This window comes from Oryza brachyantha, chromosome 1, assembly GCF_000231095.2.
Source record: "Oryza brachyantha chromosome 1, ObraRS2, whole genome shotgun sequence".
Classification (NCBI taxonomy): domain Eukaryota; kingdom Viridiplantae; phylum Streptophyta; class Magnoliopsida; order Poales; family Poaceae; genus Oryza; species Oryza brachyantha.
In genome coordinates, this window is record NC_023163.2 from 26,430,650 (window position 1) to 26,445,709 (window position 15,060).

The 15,060-nt window shown below is 40.5% G+C and overlaps 1 protein-coding gene across 1 annotated transcript; it reads left to right on the forward strand.

Annotated features, from left to right (window-relative positions):
• Positions 1-988: 988 nt before the first annotated feature.
• LOC102699452 (probable ADP-ribosylation factor GTPase-activating protein AGD14) lies at positions 989-11,546 on the forward strand. Its single transcript, XM_040522229.1, is given in 20 exon segments — positions 989-1,332; positions 2,024-2,085; positions 2,716-2,803; positions 2,873-2,934; positions 3,005-3,101; positions 3,238-3,669; positions 3,829-4,839; positions 4,926-5,057; positions 5,130-5,246; positions 5,856-5,936; positions 6,134-6,283; positions 6,286-6,310; positions 6,361-6,408; positions 6,679-6,720; positions 7,611-7,624; positions 9,008-9,224; positions 9,512-9,620; positions 10,070-10,160; positions 10,254-10,316; positions 10,571-11,546. Coding segments are annotated over 20 exon segments (3,576 nt in total). The 5' UTR covers positions 989-1,236; the 3' UTR covers positions 11,210-11,546.
• The last annotated feature ends 3,514 nt before the right edge of the window (positions 11,547-15,060 follow it).

Sequence of the window (15,060 nt, forward strand, 5' to 3'; positions counted from 1 at the left end):
ACCATCGCCTAATCCAAACACACTTGACGACGGACATGCTTGGTTTGTTGAGTTACGATCCAAATTTATTTGTGCTTGTATAAAGGTTTACTTGCTGAAGGCTTGGGCCAGACCGTGGATCGTGTACCCGGGGACGCCTGGGGGTTAGGGGCGAAGCCCCCCGCGGGTTGGATTTTAGAGTTTACTGCAAGCGAATATTCGACGTTGTAACCTCATCTGATATAGCGAAGGTATTTGTTGGTTGACGCCCGTGGTTTTTTCTCTCTAGTTTTAGAAGGGGTTTTCTCGTTAAATTTCATATCTTCTATGATTGATCTATTGTTATTTATCGTTTATTTGTCGATCGTTTTCTAACGTGTCGATCGTTTTCTAACGTGGTTTTGTTAGTGTCCACAGTATGCCACATGATTAGTGGGGTTATCTTTTGGACTTAAAAAAGCAAATAAAATATTTACAAATAAAATACTAAAAATAAACTACAATTATATATCTAAAATCAACTTTAATTAAGAATTTAAATTTTAGTTTATAAGTATATAATTAAAAGAAAGAAAGATGAGACCCTAGCTAAATTCTAATAGAAGAAATATACTAATGTAATTTCTCATTTGAAAGAAAATGCTTGTGTAAATTCAAAACGTAGAGAATGCGGTCACAGCCGAGAGAGCCGACATGCTCAACGACGAAGATTCTTGAAAAGAAAAGAAAAATACAAGTAGAGAGAAAAGCACAGATGGAAATGCTGCATTAGACCGTTACTCAACCGCAGGAGATCAGTTCAGTTCACGTCGCGACGCGTCCAACGCCAACTCGACGACGAAAGCAACCAGCAAAGTTTGCCGTTAAAAAAACCTCCAAAGTAAACCCAAAAAAAAAAAGAAAACCCAAAAAAAAAAGAAGAAAAGAAAAAAAAAAACCGACCGCTTCCAGGCAGCCACTAATCCCCATCGCCTTCTTTTTTTTCTCTCTCGCTTCGCCTTTCTTTCTCCCATTCCTCCTCCTCTCCAGAGGACTCGCCGTCGTCGCCGCCGCCATTCCCATTTGCCCACTCCCCTCCCCTTCCCTCCAGTAAACCCTAGCCCACCGAACCTCCAATCCCCCCTACCAGCGCTCGATTCGCAGCCCCAATCGAGCTAGGGTTCGACGAGCCCGCCGAGGCACTCTGTTTCGCTGCGTTTTTCGGTGTTTTTTTTTCCGGGGGATTTTGATTTTTTGTCCCCTTCTTCCGCGGTGGGGATGGGGAGCCGGAGGGAGGAGGAGAGGAACGAGAAGATCATCCGCGGGCTCATGAAGCTGCCGCCGAATCGCAAGTGCATCAATTGTAACAGTGTGGTAATCTCCTCCGCCGACTGCCTGAGTCGTTGCTTAGCTTGATTGGCGGTTCATTTCGTTCACGGATCGTTGCACGGGAGAGCGTGGGGTTGCTCTGCTGGGCTGCAGTGCTCGGCAGTCAGCGCAGATTTACGAAATCTATCGCCTCTGGTGTGAAATTTTGGTTCATTGTAGTGTTTTAAGCTTCAGCTGTTGGTTGGATGATGAATTGATGATGGGGCTCCTCATTCGTTTCTGATTCAGTGATGATATCAAAATAGTGAATCCGTCACTATTACGTATGGTCATTTTATTTCTTTATGTTATATGGTTCATCAATAGGGAGGTTTGTTCCTCGCTTTTGTCAGGTCGTGAATTTCATTACTTTGTCCACAGTTGTTTGTATTTGATATCAAAGTTTCTAAGTTGGGCTGAAATCTGAACTGTGGTACATTTAGTAATCTACATGTTAGTAAGTGCAAATTGTTTTTGTCTTATGCAGTTTATTCACACAGTAGAGATGTGTAATCAAATGAAGAAACAGTATTCTAATTAACGTTTGGTTATTCCCTTCTTTTGCAATAGTTCACAAAATATGACCAGAAGTAGCACCATGTTTTTTTTTTTTTAATTTTCATGTCTAGTGATCTCGGATGACATTTGCATTTATTATGTTAATGGAAGCACAGAAGTAATAATTGTTTTGTTGCAGGGGCCACAATATGTATGTACCAATTTCTGGACCTTCATATGCTTGTCATGCAGTGGCATACAGTGAGTATTTTGTTCCCTTTATCTTATTGTGCAGTCTAATTTATGGTCCTTCGCATGCCTGTGATGAAGTGAAATACAATGCTTTTTTTATCTTTGTCCTTCTTCCTTTTAGTTTATAATTAATAAAAGTCTATTCAGTGCAAGATGTGTGTTCTCCAAGATCTATTCAGCATTGATGCTTGATGTGTGCTGTGGTATTTGATACTAAGAATGTGTGGCATGGGAAATATAGGGTAATATCTGTGGTTAATCTGTTACAAATAGTCCAATATCTAGCATCACAGTTTTTTGTTCAGCTAATGGCACTGCATATATGGAACTTCCTATTTTATTATTTGTGATCCATGGTATGTTTAGTTTGAGGATTTTGATTATCCTAGGATGGGTTGGCCCATCATGATGAGAAACCAGGTAGTGATGAATCAAACCATTTCATTCTTGAAGTAGATTTTGTCTGGTTTTAGAAAAGATCAATATTCAAAAATAAAGTAAAAAAGAATGAAATTGGTAGAGAAAAACTGTATCGGATATAACCACTGCCTCATGTCTTACCACTGCACTACTCTACCATGAATTGCTGCGATGCTGTTGGTATTCGATAGTTATCATTTCTTGTATGTGGTAAAACAGCCGGGAGTTCACCCACCGTGTCAAGTCAGTCTCAATGGCTAAATTCAGCACGCAAGAAGTGCGGGCTCTTGAACAGGGAGGGAACCAGGTAATTCTTGGTACTGCTTTATTTTGTCCGAGTGACCTGATCATGCTCACATAGAGGTAATGAATACAGCGAGCACGTGATATCTACCTTAAAGATTGGGACTGGCAACGAATGAGGTTGCCTGACAATAGGTGAGTTTGGTTTCATTCCTAGGTGCTATGGAAACTTTACATATCTTTATACCACTATGTTTTATTTCAGCAATCCAGATAGGATAAGGGAATTCATCAGAGCTGTTTATGTGGACAAGAAGTATGCTGGTGGGAATTCCAGTAACAAACCAGTCAACGATAGTGAGGTAATGCGTTAATAAATCTTAATGGCTGCTAATGTTGGATATCAAAATATTTCTTGTCCTAACTATTTATGCTACAAACCTTTTCATTATTTTCTACATTCATGTGCTGACCATAGATTTCAAAATATTGCAATAGAGTGTAAAGAGCAGCGAAAATGATATGAGAAGACCTAGCTCCTACCATTCGTATTCCCAAAGCCCACCTTATGATTTTCAATATGAAGATAGACGATATGGTAAGCAAGTTGACACACTTGCACGAAGGCCTTCAGACAGGGCACTCTTTGATGGGAAACTCGGCAGTTTATTATACAGTCCAGGTCGTTTGAGAGATCAGATGCATGAAGACCGATTTGCTAATGAGAGTTCTGGGTCAAGGTTTTCTGATTTTTCTGCCTCAAGCACTGGTGACTTCAGAAATGACGTGCTTTCTCCTAGCTCTCAGGATACAGGGTACAGCAGTCCTTCTATCCACCATTCAAGGAATGTGTCGTCTGAAAACCCTCCATCCCATAGGCATCCGAATGCAACTTCACAAACAGATTTTAATGGAGTCCGACGATCACAGGTTATTTTTCTTTCCATTCACGTTTTACGTTTCCAGCTAATGCTGATTGACTTAAAAGACAACTTTTAAAGTAAAGTAGATTGAAATAAATATACCTTCATTCAAGACAACTTTTGAATTAAAGTAGATTGAAATAAATTACCTTCTTTCCATGTGCAGAGAACAGGTTCTTCAGGAAGTTTTGGATCATTTGATGGTAGCTCAACATCTAATAAATCTGTTGATTTAGCTGCCTTACCTGATGCACCTGCAGAAAAGCCAGTGCATTCTGCTGTAAATCGTGAGACTTTCACGTCTCCTGTGGCTCATTCAGCACAAGTATATACCTCACAGAGCAATAAAAACTCTTCCGTAAGCCAGACTCCTCCCACCAGGGAATCTGTGCATCATGGCAAAGTTCACATGGTCAGTGTGGCGCCGTTGCCTGTTTCAACACAACCAGTGACTTCCACAAATCAAAACCTCTTTGATCAGTCAATGCAACATCCTGTCACTTCTGCAGCACCGATAGATCTTTTTGCTGGCTTTAACCAACAGACCTCGTCAGCTTCCCATAAAACAGTTGATTTAGGCAGCCATTCTGCTCCTAAAGAAACTCTGCATGACGTTGTGATTCAGAAGGCTGTGGCATCTTCACCACCTGTTCAAGCAGAAGCACTCACTACATCTCATCCTGTCCATCAAGATCTCTTAAGCCTGTCAACTTTGCAGGAACCATCAATTTCCTCTACCCCTCCGGCAATAGATTTATTCGCTGGCTTTGACCAACAACTGCCACCTGTGACTATTGTTCAGCAAAGTCAGCCAGCAGAACCATCAATTTCCTCTACCCCTCCATCAATAGATTTATTTGCTGGCTTTGACCAACAACTGCTACCTATCACTAGTGTTCAGCAAAGTCAACCGGCAGTTCCATTGGTCGCTGAGGAAGGATGGGCTTTCTTCCTTGATACACCTCAACATACTCCCATTCCAAATGTGCAAGCTCAGGTGCCTGCTGCAATAGCTGCACTCCCTCCGAGTGACAATCTTGCAAAAGGAATTAATCAATCAGCATTGCCAACTGTGCCACCAAATGCTTTGATGCCACAAAGTTGCCCACTTGTGATGGATCAGTGGAGTTTAAATGCTCAAGAGGTGAAGGCCCCTGTCTCCAAAGAATCCTCACAGGTATTTCAACAGTTGAAATATTACCTGTTAGAGATTTGTTATGCCTCCAATTTTTTACCATGGACTATTTTGCAATTGTTTTCCAGTCTTGGAATGCCTTTGGTGAACCTAGTGGGAACACAACCAATGATTCATTCACATTTAACACTATGTCTCAAGCAGCACCTCATCATTTCAATGTTCCTAGCATTCCACATGCTGAAGCCAGAAGTCCAGAGGTAAATCATGTTTCGTTTAATAACTCAAGATTATATGAAGGGCTGGACTTGACATGTTGAACCATTTTACAGGATTGGCCTAGCAGCGAACTTGAAAAACCAATTCCTGGGGATATAACCCCTGGTATTAATGTCTCTCCTGGTGACATGGCTGGGCCATCATTTCATGGACCACTTCAACCCCAACTGGTATGTTGTATCCACGGTGATTCAAAGGTCTTTGTCATGCAGGCTTACTGATTGTTTTTTGATTGAAAACAAAAGTGCATTTTTCTATGTTACTTCCCAACTTATGATGTGTATTTTACCTTTTTCATTGGTTCTAATTTACCATGATATTGTCAGCACATCACTGAGTAGAGACTTAAAAAACCTGTTCGCAAGATGATGCTAGATTGGACTGTTTCTTACTTGTATTTATTGCTGGGATTCTCAATGCACACAGAATGCTTTTGTACTTTTGCATCAAGCCTTTTAGTTATTTTGCTTGTTAACTTTTTTGCCATTCTTTGCCGGATGGGTTTAATCCGTCTAACAATACTATGTGAGAGTAGAGTAGCATTGCCACTCACCCTTAAGAGTGGCAAAAAGTTATTTTTTTCCCCACTATAGTTTGTATTCATCTACAGTGAGTGCTTTCATTTTTTCTTTTACAATAAATTGTTTTGGGACTTGGCACAAGTGGTGATGACTGCATTTACTTTTATCTGCTTATCGTGGGGATACCTGGAGCCTAATTATGCCAGTCATATAAATTGCTTCTTTTGCTTTTAACCGTTCCTTTGAATTTTCTTTCAGGACGTCATGGCATCTCAGCCTGCAAAATCAACAAATCCATTTGACATGGCATTTGAGTCTGATGTTGAAGCCAGTGGCATGGTGTGAATTAATTACTTTGCTGCAGTTTGTGGGCATGATAATGATAATTTGGATCTAGCTTTTTTACGCCTAATCATATTCTAAGATCTGTTTTTAATAAATAGTTGACATGTTAACACTAGTCGATTCTATGCTGTCAAACTTCCTTGTTGTTCTTTTGTTGTTTCTTTATTCAACATTTTTTCCATCCTTTTCAGTTCATGGATCTGACCTCGCTACAAGCAGCATTGCCAAATCCTCATGTTAACTCTGATTATTCCAACTTGACCGAGCCATGGATTCCTCATAATTCTAGCATGCCTTATATTTCCTCTGGGCAACAGGGTATCTTATCCTTTATATTACAATGATGATCCTTATGCAAAAGAACACAAGCATACTCTATTCTTAATTGCTAATACATTATCGGATTCTGTTGTTTCAGGAGGGTTATCATACATGGCAAAACAAGTACCAGATTCCCTTATGCTGTAAGCTCCTTTCTAACAAGTTATTTTAGTTAGTATTAGGGATTTGTTTCTAAATGACCTCCTATAACAGGAACTCCACACAAGGGTCTTTTCCACCAAGAAATCCATTCGAATGAGTACTAATAGTGGCAGACAGATAAACCAAGGCAGTTCGCAACTGCATGGGACCTAAATGGACCATGGGGTAGTCGGGTGTACTATATACATCGAAGTATATTTGCGTCGAATCTGCACACTGAAGTGAATATATATCTCAGATTTTATCCTCGCCGCTTTCCTGTATATGAAAAAGGAGTGTTCAGAATACCAAACAGGCAGGCCAGAGTTCTTTTTTTGCCTGAAGCAAGCTGCCATTTTCCATTGCTGTTACTCTGGCTGGGACCTTGGTCAAACCTACCAGTTTGTCATTTGACAGCGGTTTGGGTCACTGTTCTTGTTAAACCCAATTGTTGTTACAAAAAGGAGAACGTGGTAGACTCATTTCCATCAAATGACTAGATCATTTGCATTCTTTGGTTCGTCACCATGAACTTGTGGACATATGTTGGTCCACCGAATGAACGCATCGTTGTGGTGTTATTTATATTGAAAAGTATTGCTTTTCTTGGTACTATGTTGAAACTGTTTGTAGTTTCCTCTGTGCTTGTTCATCAGTTGGCCAATTTGTCGTGAGCTGTTGTTGCCAGGAGTACATACAGAAGTGATTTGGAACGGGTTCCTTTGTGATTCACAATCATGCCATTGCCCTTTCTGCACATGATTCCAGCTCAGGAGCAAATCTTTTCTGCATTCATGGATTCGGCGTAGGTTTATTTTACGTCGGTACTTTTCAATTTATTTTTTAATTTATATTTAACCGTTTGTCTTATTTAAAATATTTTATGCAAATATGTAAAATTATAGGTTATTATTAAAATTTCTTCAACAATAAATTAAATCATAATAAAATAACTAATAATAATATATATTTTGTCGGTACTTTTTAATTTATGTTTAACCGTTTATCTTATTTAAAATATTTTATGCAAATATATAAAATTATAGGTTATTATTAAAATTTCTTAAATAATAAATTAAATCATAATAAAATAAGTAATAATAATATATATTTTTCAATAAGATGAATTGTCAAACTCAAATAAAAAACAAGTGAGTACATGTTCATTCGAGAGACCAATTCTATCATTGCATTTGCATCTGTAAGCGGTTCAACTTACAGCCTTCTCCTATTGATCACAGCCAATTTTATATTGGAAAACCTTTTTGGATCCTCCCTACGCTGACAATGCAATTTTACATCTAGACCAGATTAGTGCAGTAGAAAAAAATTCATCTAATAAAAAAGAAGAGAAATTGGCGATGAAAAGCTTGTCTCCTACCGTGCCATGTCCGCGTTGTCCTAAAACCCTACCCCAGAATCCCGCGCCGCCTCCTCTGTCCTTCCAAAGCCGGCGCGACGCCACCATGCGCCCATTCCACCCTCCCCGCCCCACCGCCGGCCAACCCCACCGCCCGCGGCCCGGTAACCCTCCCCTCACCGGCCTCCCCATGCACCCGGGGTTTAACCCTCCGCCCGTCCCCAACCTCGCCACCGCGAACCCCATGGCCGCCGCGGCGGCGGCCAACCCTTTCCTCGCGATGCAGCTCTTCGGCCAGGCGCAGCAGCTCCAGAGCCTCGGCTTCCTCGCCGCCGCCGCGCTCCAGCAGCAGCAGCCACAGCAGCAGGCTCCCTTCTTCCCGCAGGGAGGCTTCCCGCCGAACCCCAATCAGTTCGGGGCCTTCCCGGGCCAGCAGTCCTGCTTCAACGGCGCCGGGCCGTTTCGGCCTGGTGGCGTGGGTGCGGCGAGCCCCCGTCCTCCCCGGCCGATGATGGGCGCGTCTGGGAACTGTTACAGCGGCGGCGGCGGCCGTGGTATGGGAGCTGGTGCGCCGAGGCCCACGTCGAATGGTGGGGGGAACGATCGGAATAGCAGCGGCGGGAAGGGCGGTGAGGTGAGTGGATCGTTTTGCTGCTGTGTATTGAAAATAGATAAATTGGCTATGAACAAACAGTAGACTTTTAGGCTACATGATGAACAACCACTAGACTTTTAGTCTGTATGATGATCAGTAGTGGATTATATATATGCATAATTCTTAAATTGAGGAAATATCAGTAATTGCATATTTCACCAGTATTGATCATATATTCGGACCGATGTTTTTTCAGTGGGTTCAATGGGTATCAGTAAGACCAATTAAGATCGATCAACCCATATTATGTGGTCGTAGGCATGATGTTTCAGATTTTCAGTGCACAATTGACTCTTGACTACACCTGGATAGTGCATGTTCAGCATGACGAATATTGCTGAAATTACTACTTGTCATGCTCTTTGTTTCCAACAACTGCCTGACTGCATCAGTGATGAGCATAGCTGGTCTTAGTTCTCAATGATCTTCTTTTCTTTTCTGCAATGTTTGTTGAACCATTTTTCTACTATATCTGCAAGGTTTGCTGGCGTTTCTTTATTTTTTACAGATTGATGTGTGCAAAATGGTTCCTTGGTCCTTTCGGAATACTTTATTGTTTTTTATTGCACCTATTCTGGTATGGCTTAGCGTTGTATTCCAATTTCTGTTTCTCTGCAACAGGTAAACTACACTAAGATCGAGCCAGATGGCATGCCTCATTTTGCCTCTGAAAATGGTGAGAGGAGAAACATGACAGGTCAGAAAGCCCGATTCAACTCTGGAAGAGATTGTAGGGACGGAAGGCAATTTGGCCCATCTGGTGGAAGGGGGAGGGGAAGGTCTTTCAATCAAGGTCGTGGAAGAGGTAGTAAATATTTTATACTATATGGTTAAGCATGCAGGCAGTATATTGTATCACCTTTTGTTTTTGGGGACTCATGTTGCTTACTGCTGTCAAGTGACCATGCTGCATTTCATGTTTTACGTATTTTTTTTAATTTTCTGCAATGGTTTCATAACTCTGTATTATTGAATGATGTGCATGTTTTGACCACTTTAGTACATGCAGGATAGTGAATGCCTTTGATGCATGATACCTACAAGATTATCATTATTTCCATTTAACTGCTGAACCGATGTGTTGCATGTCAGGAAACAACAACTGGAGAGATGTAAAACCCAAGTTCAGAAGCAGTGACAGTCCAAGTCCAGCATCAGGACAACGTCGCAATGACAGTCCAGCATCTGGAGGACAGCGGAAGTATGTGTACTGAAAGCTACTTTTTTTTTAATTATATGTGATTGCCATTGGTAATTTTTTTTATGTGCCTTTGATGGTCACACTTCTTCTGATTTATCTGTAATAATGATGACTTAGTTATTGGCTTATTGCTTCTCCCCACTGTTGCAATGATCGCCACTTATTGCGTGTCAGAAATGCGTTGCTCAACTATTACACCTATATTTCTGTTGTTCTAATGGCCATCTGTTCTACGTTGTTAAACCATATCGATTCTTTCCATAAAATGAATTGTTCAGTTTGTACATAATATAGGAAAAATAGCCCATTGACTAAATAACAGGGCTGTACAGGTGTTATAAAACTAGTAGTTCCTTATTACTTGTTATTTGTGGTTTTCTGATTCTTGTCTTGATTTTTTCTAGATATCCATGGAGTACTAATGTTTTGTGTCAATTGATTCCCTGCAGGCGACCTCCTATAATTTATGATGCAAATGAGGTTAAACAGTGGCTAGAAGCACGCAAGAAGAACTATCCTTCAAGTGTTAATATAAATAAGGTTGCTGTTTGTCTTTAAGTACATCTTTTCATTAGACCTCAGCTACTTTATGTCCGCATCAGTGAAGCATCATCAACTGACCACTTAATGCAGAAGTTGTGCAAGAGTCAACCACATGGTGAGAAGAAGGAAGAAGAGGCCCTAATGCGTCGTCAGGTAAGCCAATCTATTGCTATGATCCATAATGCATCTTCTTTAGATTCAAAGGGAAAGGGGGTTTTATCTAGCTTTGGATGGTTCAATAAATATACATTTTTTTAACAGACTAAGTAGAACCTTTTACCACAACATTCTGATGGTGAACTTTTGGGATATGGATGACACTGTTCCAAACCATACTTATTTATGTTGGCTCATTTAAGTTTTCTGTGCTCTTATGAGTGATTGTTCATTCCCTTTGTGTATTGCAGGAACTCAAGGAAGTATTAGCAAAACAGAAAGAATTGGGTTTTGAACTCCCTGAACTACCACCTGGCTATTTATCTGAAAATGAGGACCAAGGCAATGGAAGGAAAAGTAACTGGAAAAATCAAAGCAGGGATCGTCGTTTTGGAAACCATGCCAATAACAAAAGATCAAGGTATGACCGCAAAGATTTTCAGTCTAAAAGACCCAAGGTATGGAATCAAACTCGTTGTGATGATGGGGCAATGGTCAAGAGCAGGGAGCCATCCCTCTTACAGAAGCTTCTTAGTCCAGATGTCAAGAGGGACAGACATAGGCTTCTTCACACATTCAAATTCATGATCCTTAACAATTTCTTCAGTGATTATCCTGACAAGCCCTTGGAGTTTCCCAGTGTTAAAGTAAACCAGAACGAACTCGAAAGTAATGTTGCTGCAGAAGAACTAGACGATTTGATGAACAATGGGACTGCAGAGGGCAGCAATCTTGATTTAGAGGAAAATGATGACCAGAAAGAGTCGAGCTCAGTTGATGGAGAATCAAGTCTCGATGACAACAACGACGAAGAGGGTGATGATGGCAATGCCAGTGCGGAGAGCAGCGACAAGGATGAGAACGAGGACGACGATGCTGGTGGGATGTGATAAACACCATTCTGCAAGTGTCTCGGGGCCTCTACACCCAAAGGGCCAAAGGTGTACAAAACCAAAATGTAATGCACCTGAAGTCACAGGCGCAAGAATCCAACAGGCCAACTGTGTTTTTCATGTATAGTTGGCGTCCACGCATGGTGTATTGGTATTCCTGTAGCTGCCTTGGAAATTTTGTGAGTTGCATTTGATATGAGTTCGCTATTTGGGGGAAAGCACATGTGCTCGGAAAAAAATTGTCTGGAGCAGAGCCCCAACCCTCACCACGTGAGACACCATCATGGATGTGCAGCATCTATATTTTCACCGATCTTGATGCACATAAAGAAGAAACACAATTTAGATTTTTTTTCTTTAGTCTATACACTTCGTATTTCATATCGTATTTTTTTGCCCTAGCTTCATCACCGCGCGCGGCCGCCGCCGGCCGGCCGAGCCGCTTCGCCCACAGCAGCACGCGGAAGGTCTTCCACGCTCACGGCGACGACGGCTACCTGGATGTACATTCACACATCATGAACACCAACAACCAAGCAGGGAGAGCATGTACGCCATGAACTCCAACAACAATGGCTGCTACCTGAACTACATGCATTCCCAGTTTACTCTTTGCACCGGGGTTTGCAAAACCACGAAAACCACGGCGTGGTAACCGTGCTCTCCGCGGAGGCACGGTTTCGGTAAGATGTGGGAACCGAGTTTAAATTTGAGAAGAATTTAAAAAAAATTGAGGAAATTTAATGAAAAAAATATATGTGGTATATGTTGATATATAGTGTAGTTTTGTCAAAGAAATTAATGAAAAATGTATTCCCAGCGTAATTAAAAATCACAAACGAGTATTTTTGGGAAACAAAATTAAAAAATAGCATATTGCAAGTAATATTTCATAGAAAGATGGTCAAGAATATTTGTGTGTAGTCATTATTAATTTACACTAGACACTAGGGTATATAATATTAAAATACAAATATACAACGATGGATATATGAAAAATATGTATAGAGAAAAAATTTATACGTGCATCTTAGTACGTACATAATAGTTTTATTCGTAATAATGGGCAGTAGTTATAGTTGTGACGCAACAATCAAAATGAAGTTGTTATTACTTGTTATTGGAGTGAATTATTTGGTGAAGGGTGATATGCCGGTGTATGTTGCAATATTAAAAATTTAGAAAATGTCATGTGAAAATTTTCTTGTTTTCCCTATAACATATCCTATTGTCATAAATATAGTCATAAAATATTTTCCTATTTTTCATGTATTATTTTAGATTTTTTTAAAGTTTTTTTTGCATTTGACATCACACCTGCGGTCTCCTCGTGGTAACCGCGGTTTTCTCGCGGTAAGCCACGGTAAACGCTGTTCTCATGTGTTGTTACAGCAAGTAGGTACCGCGGTTTTCGTGGCTTACCGTGCGGTAACCGTGGCAAACCGCGCGGTAAGCCGCGAAAACCGCGCGAGTTTAAATTCAAATTTTTTGTATTCAAATTCATCCCGGTCTTTGCGGTTTTTGCGGTTACCGTGTGGGATTCGTGGGAGCGTGGTACCGCGGTTTTGGCGTCTGCGCGGTAAGGGAAACCCTGCTTTGCACATCAAGATACAAGGCCGGTGGCGGCCGCGCGGTGATGCAGGTAGGGCAAAAAATACACTATGAAAATACGGAGAGTATACCCTAAAGAAAAAAAAATCTAAATTATGTTTCTTTATGTGCATCAGGATCAAAATATAGATGCTGCACACGGTTGGGGCTCTGCTCCAGACAATTTTTTTCCTGCTCCTTCGAGGTGGGCACGTGTTGTGTCACGAACCGTTTTTACTTCAGGCTGAAACCCAGAATAATGCCTCGTTTAGTTTGTAAATTTTTATTTGCAAAAACATCACATCAAGTTTTTAAACACATATTTAAAGTATTAAATGCTGTCTAGTTACAAAATAAATTTTGGATTCCGCCTAGAAACCGCGAGACGAATCTTTTGAGTCTAATTAATCCGTCATCAGCACAGGTTGGTTACCGTAGCATTTATGGCTAATCACGTCCTAATTATGCTCAAAAGATTCGTCTCACAATTTTTTCCATAACTGTATAATTAGTTTTAATGTTCATGTATATTTAATATTTTATTTAGGTGTCCAAAGATTCGATATGATATTTTTGGAAAAGTTTTTGGGACTAAACATGGCCTACTAAAATATTCTCCGTTTGTCCTCAAATAAGTAGTTTAAATTTAAACAAAAAGGCTACTCTAATTTTGAGGTGTAGATAGTAACTATCTAATACATCCATGCTATCAGTATAACATTGTACTGTTGCATCCCATACTAATTAGCTACATTTGCGAATGAGTAGCACGTGATGTACGCCCCTCGATTTTAAATGTTTGACGACATTAACGGTTGAACGCTCATTTGATTTTTATCTTGTTAAAAAAAATAATTACTATTTTATCGTAACATATACTTGAGCATAATTTGCACCCGTCTTTTTATTTTTGTCTATACTTATAAAATTTGAATTTTTAAACTTAATTTGAAGATAATTTTAGGGTATTGTATTTTAGGGTGTTTTTAATAAAGTTTATTTTTCAGCCTTAGATCGCTAAAAATATGTATATAAAAACTTTACTCATAAATTATTTTTTGTTAGCAAATATTTCGTTTGTCAATCACCTTGTTAAATCTTATTTTTACATAATTTTTCAAATAGATAATTTCTCCGTCCTAAAATAAGTTTTTTAAATATATACTTTCTCCGTCCGAAAACAAGTTCAATTTTCAGTTTTTGGATACAATTTTTGATTCTCTGTCTTATTTAAAAACTTGTAGTTATTAATATTTTTATTATTAATAGACGATAAAATATAAATAATACTTTACACGTGACTAATTTCTTTAAGGTTTTCTATAATTTTTTAAATAAAATGGATGGTTAAACATTGGACATAGGATTAAAAAATAAAGTTTTTATGATACGTTAATAGTAATATATATAAACAAATCAACGACATCAAATATTAATAATTAATAATAGTACGACATTAATACCGGCGGACCTTTCCTTTCTCTTTCCGAAAAAACGGCAGCAATCCTTGTTGCGCTGTGAATAGCCTTCTCTTCCTCACGGCAGCATGTCTGCCAATGGATGCAACCTTCACCTTGTACCACTAGCCGTCTACCACCACGGCACCACCACCTTCAAGGCTTCAATAGCCTTCACCCTCCCAAGGACCGCCCCATCAATGCCGCCAGCGGAGGCGAGAAGACGGGAGATGAGATGATTCCCCCCTCCCTTCCGATCTCCTCCTCCAACTGAATTTCCGAGCAGAATTTAAGACCCCCCCGGGGTCGCCCCAGTGGCGGCCAGACTGCATTGATGCCGCATTCAAAGTAGATGCGCGCGCACCACGCACATGGCGGCGACCATCGCCTCGAGCTGGCCTCTCAACCAATCGCCCATGCCATGCCATGCCCCATTCAAGGTGTAGCCTAGTAGCTTTCTTTGCGCGGTCGGCTTCGGCTGTCGATCGATCGATCGTGGTGGAGCACTGTGCCACGGTGCGGCCGCATTGAAGAGCGGCCAGGAGTAGCCGGTGATCTGTAGCGAGTGAAATCGAATGAGATTAGCCGGTCGGATAGGTCTGTCTGGATCGATCAGTAGGCCGGACGGTGCAGTACTGGACCCAGCCGGCTGGATTTAATTTCACCGTTGGATTTGACCACATTGAGCAGTGGAGATGCGTGCTAACAAGAACGGGTGATGCTCTGATGGATCGATCACTGAAAAATGGGTTTCTGGTTTCTGATTCTGTGCTGGGAGCTCTTTTCTGTAGCAATGTTAGT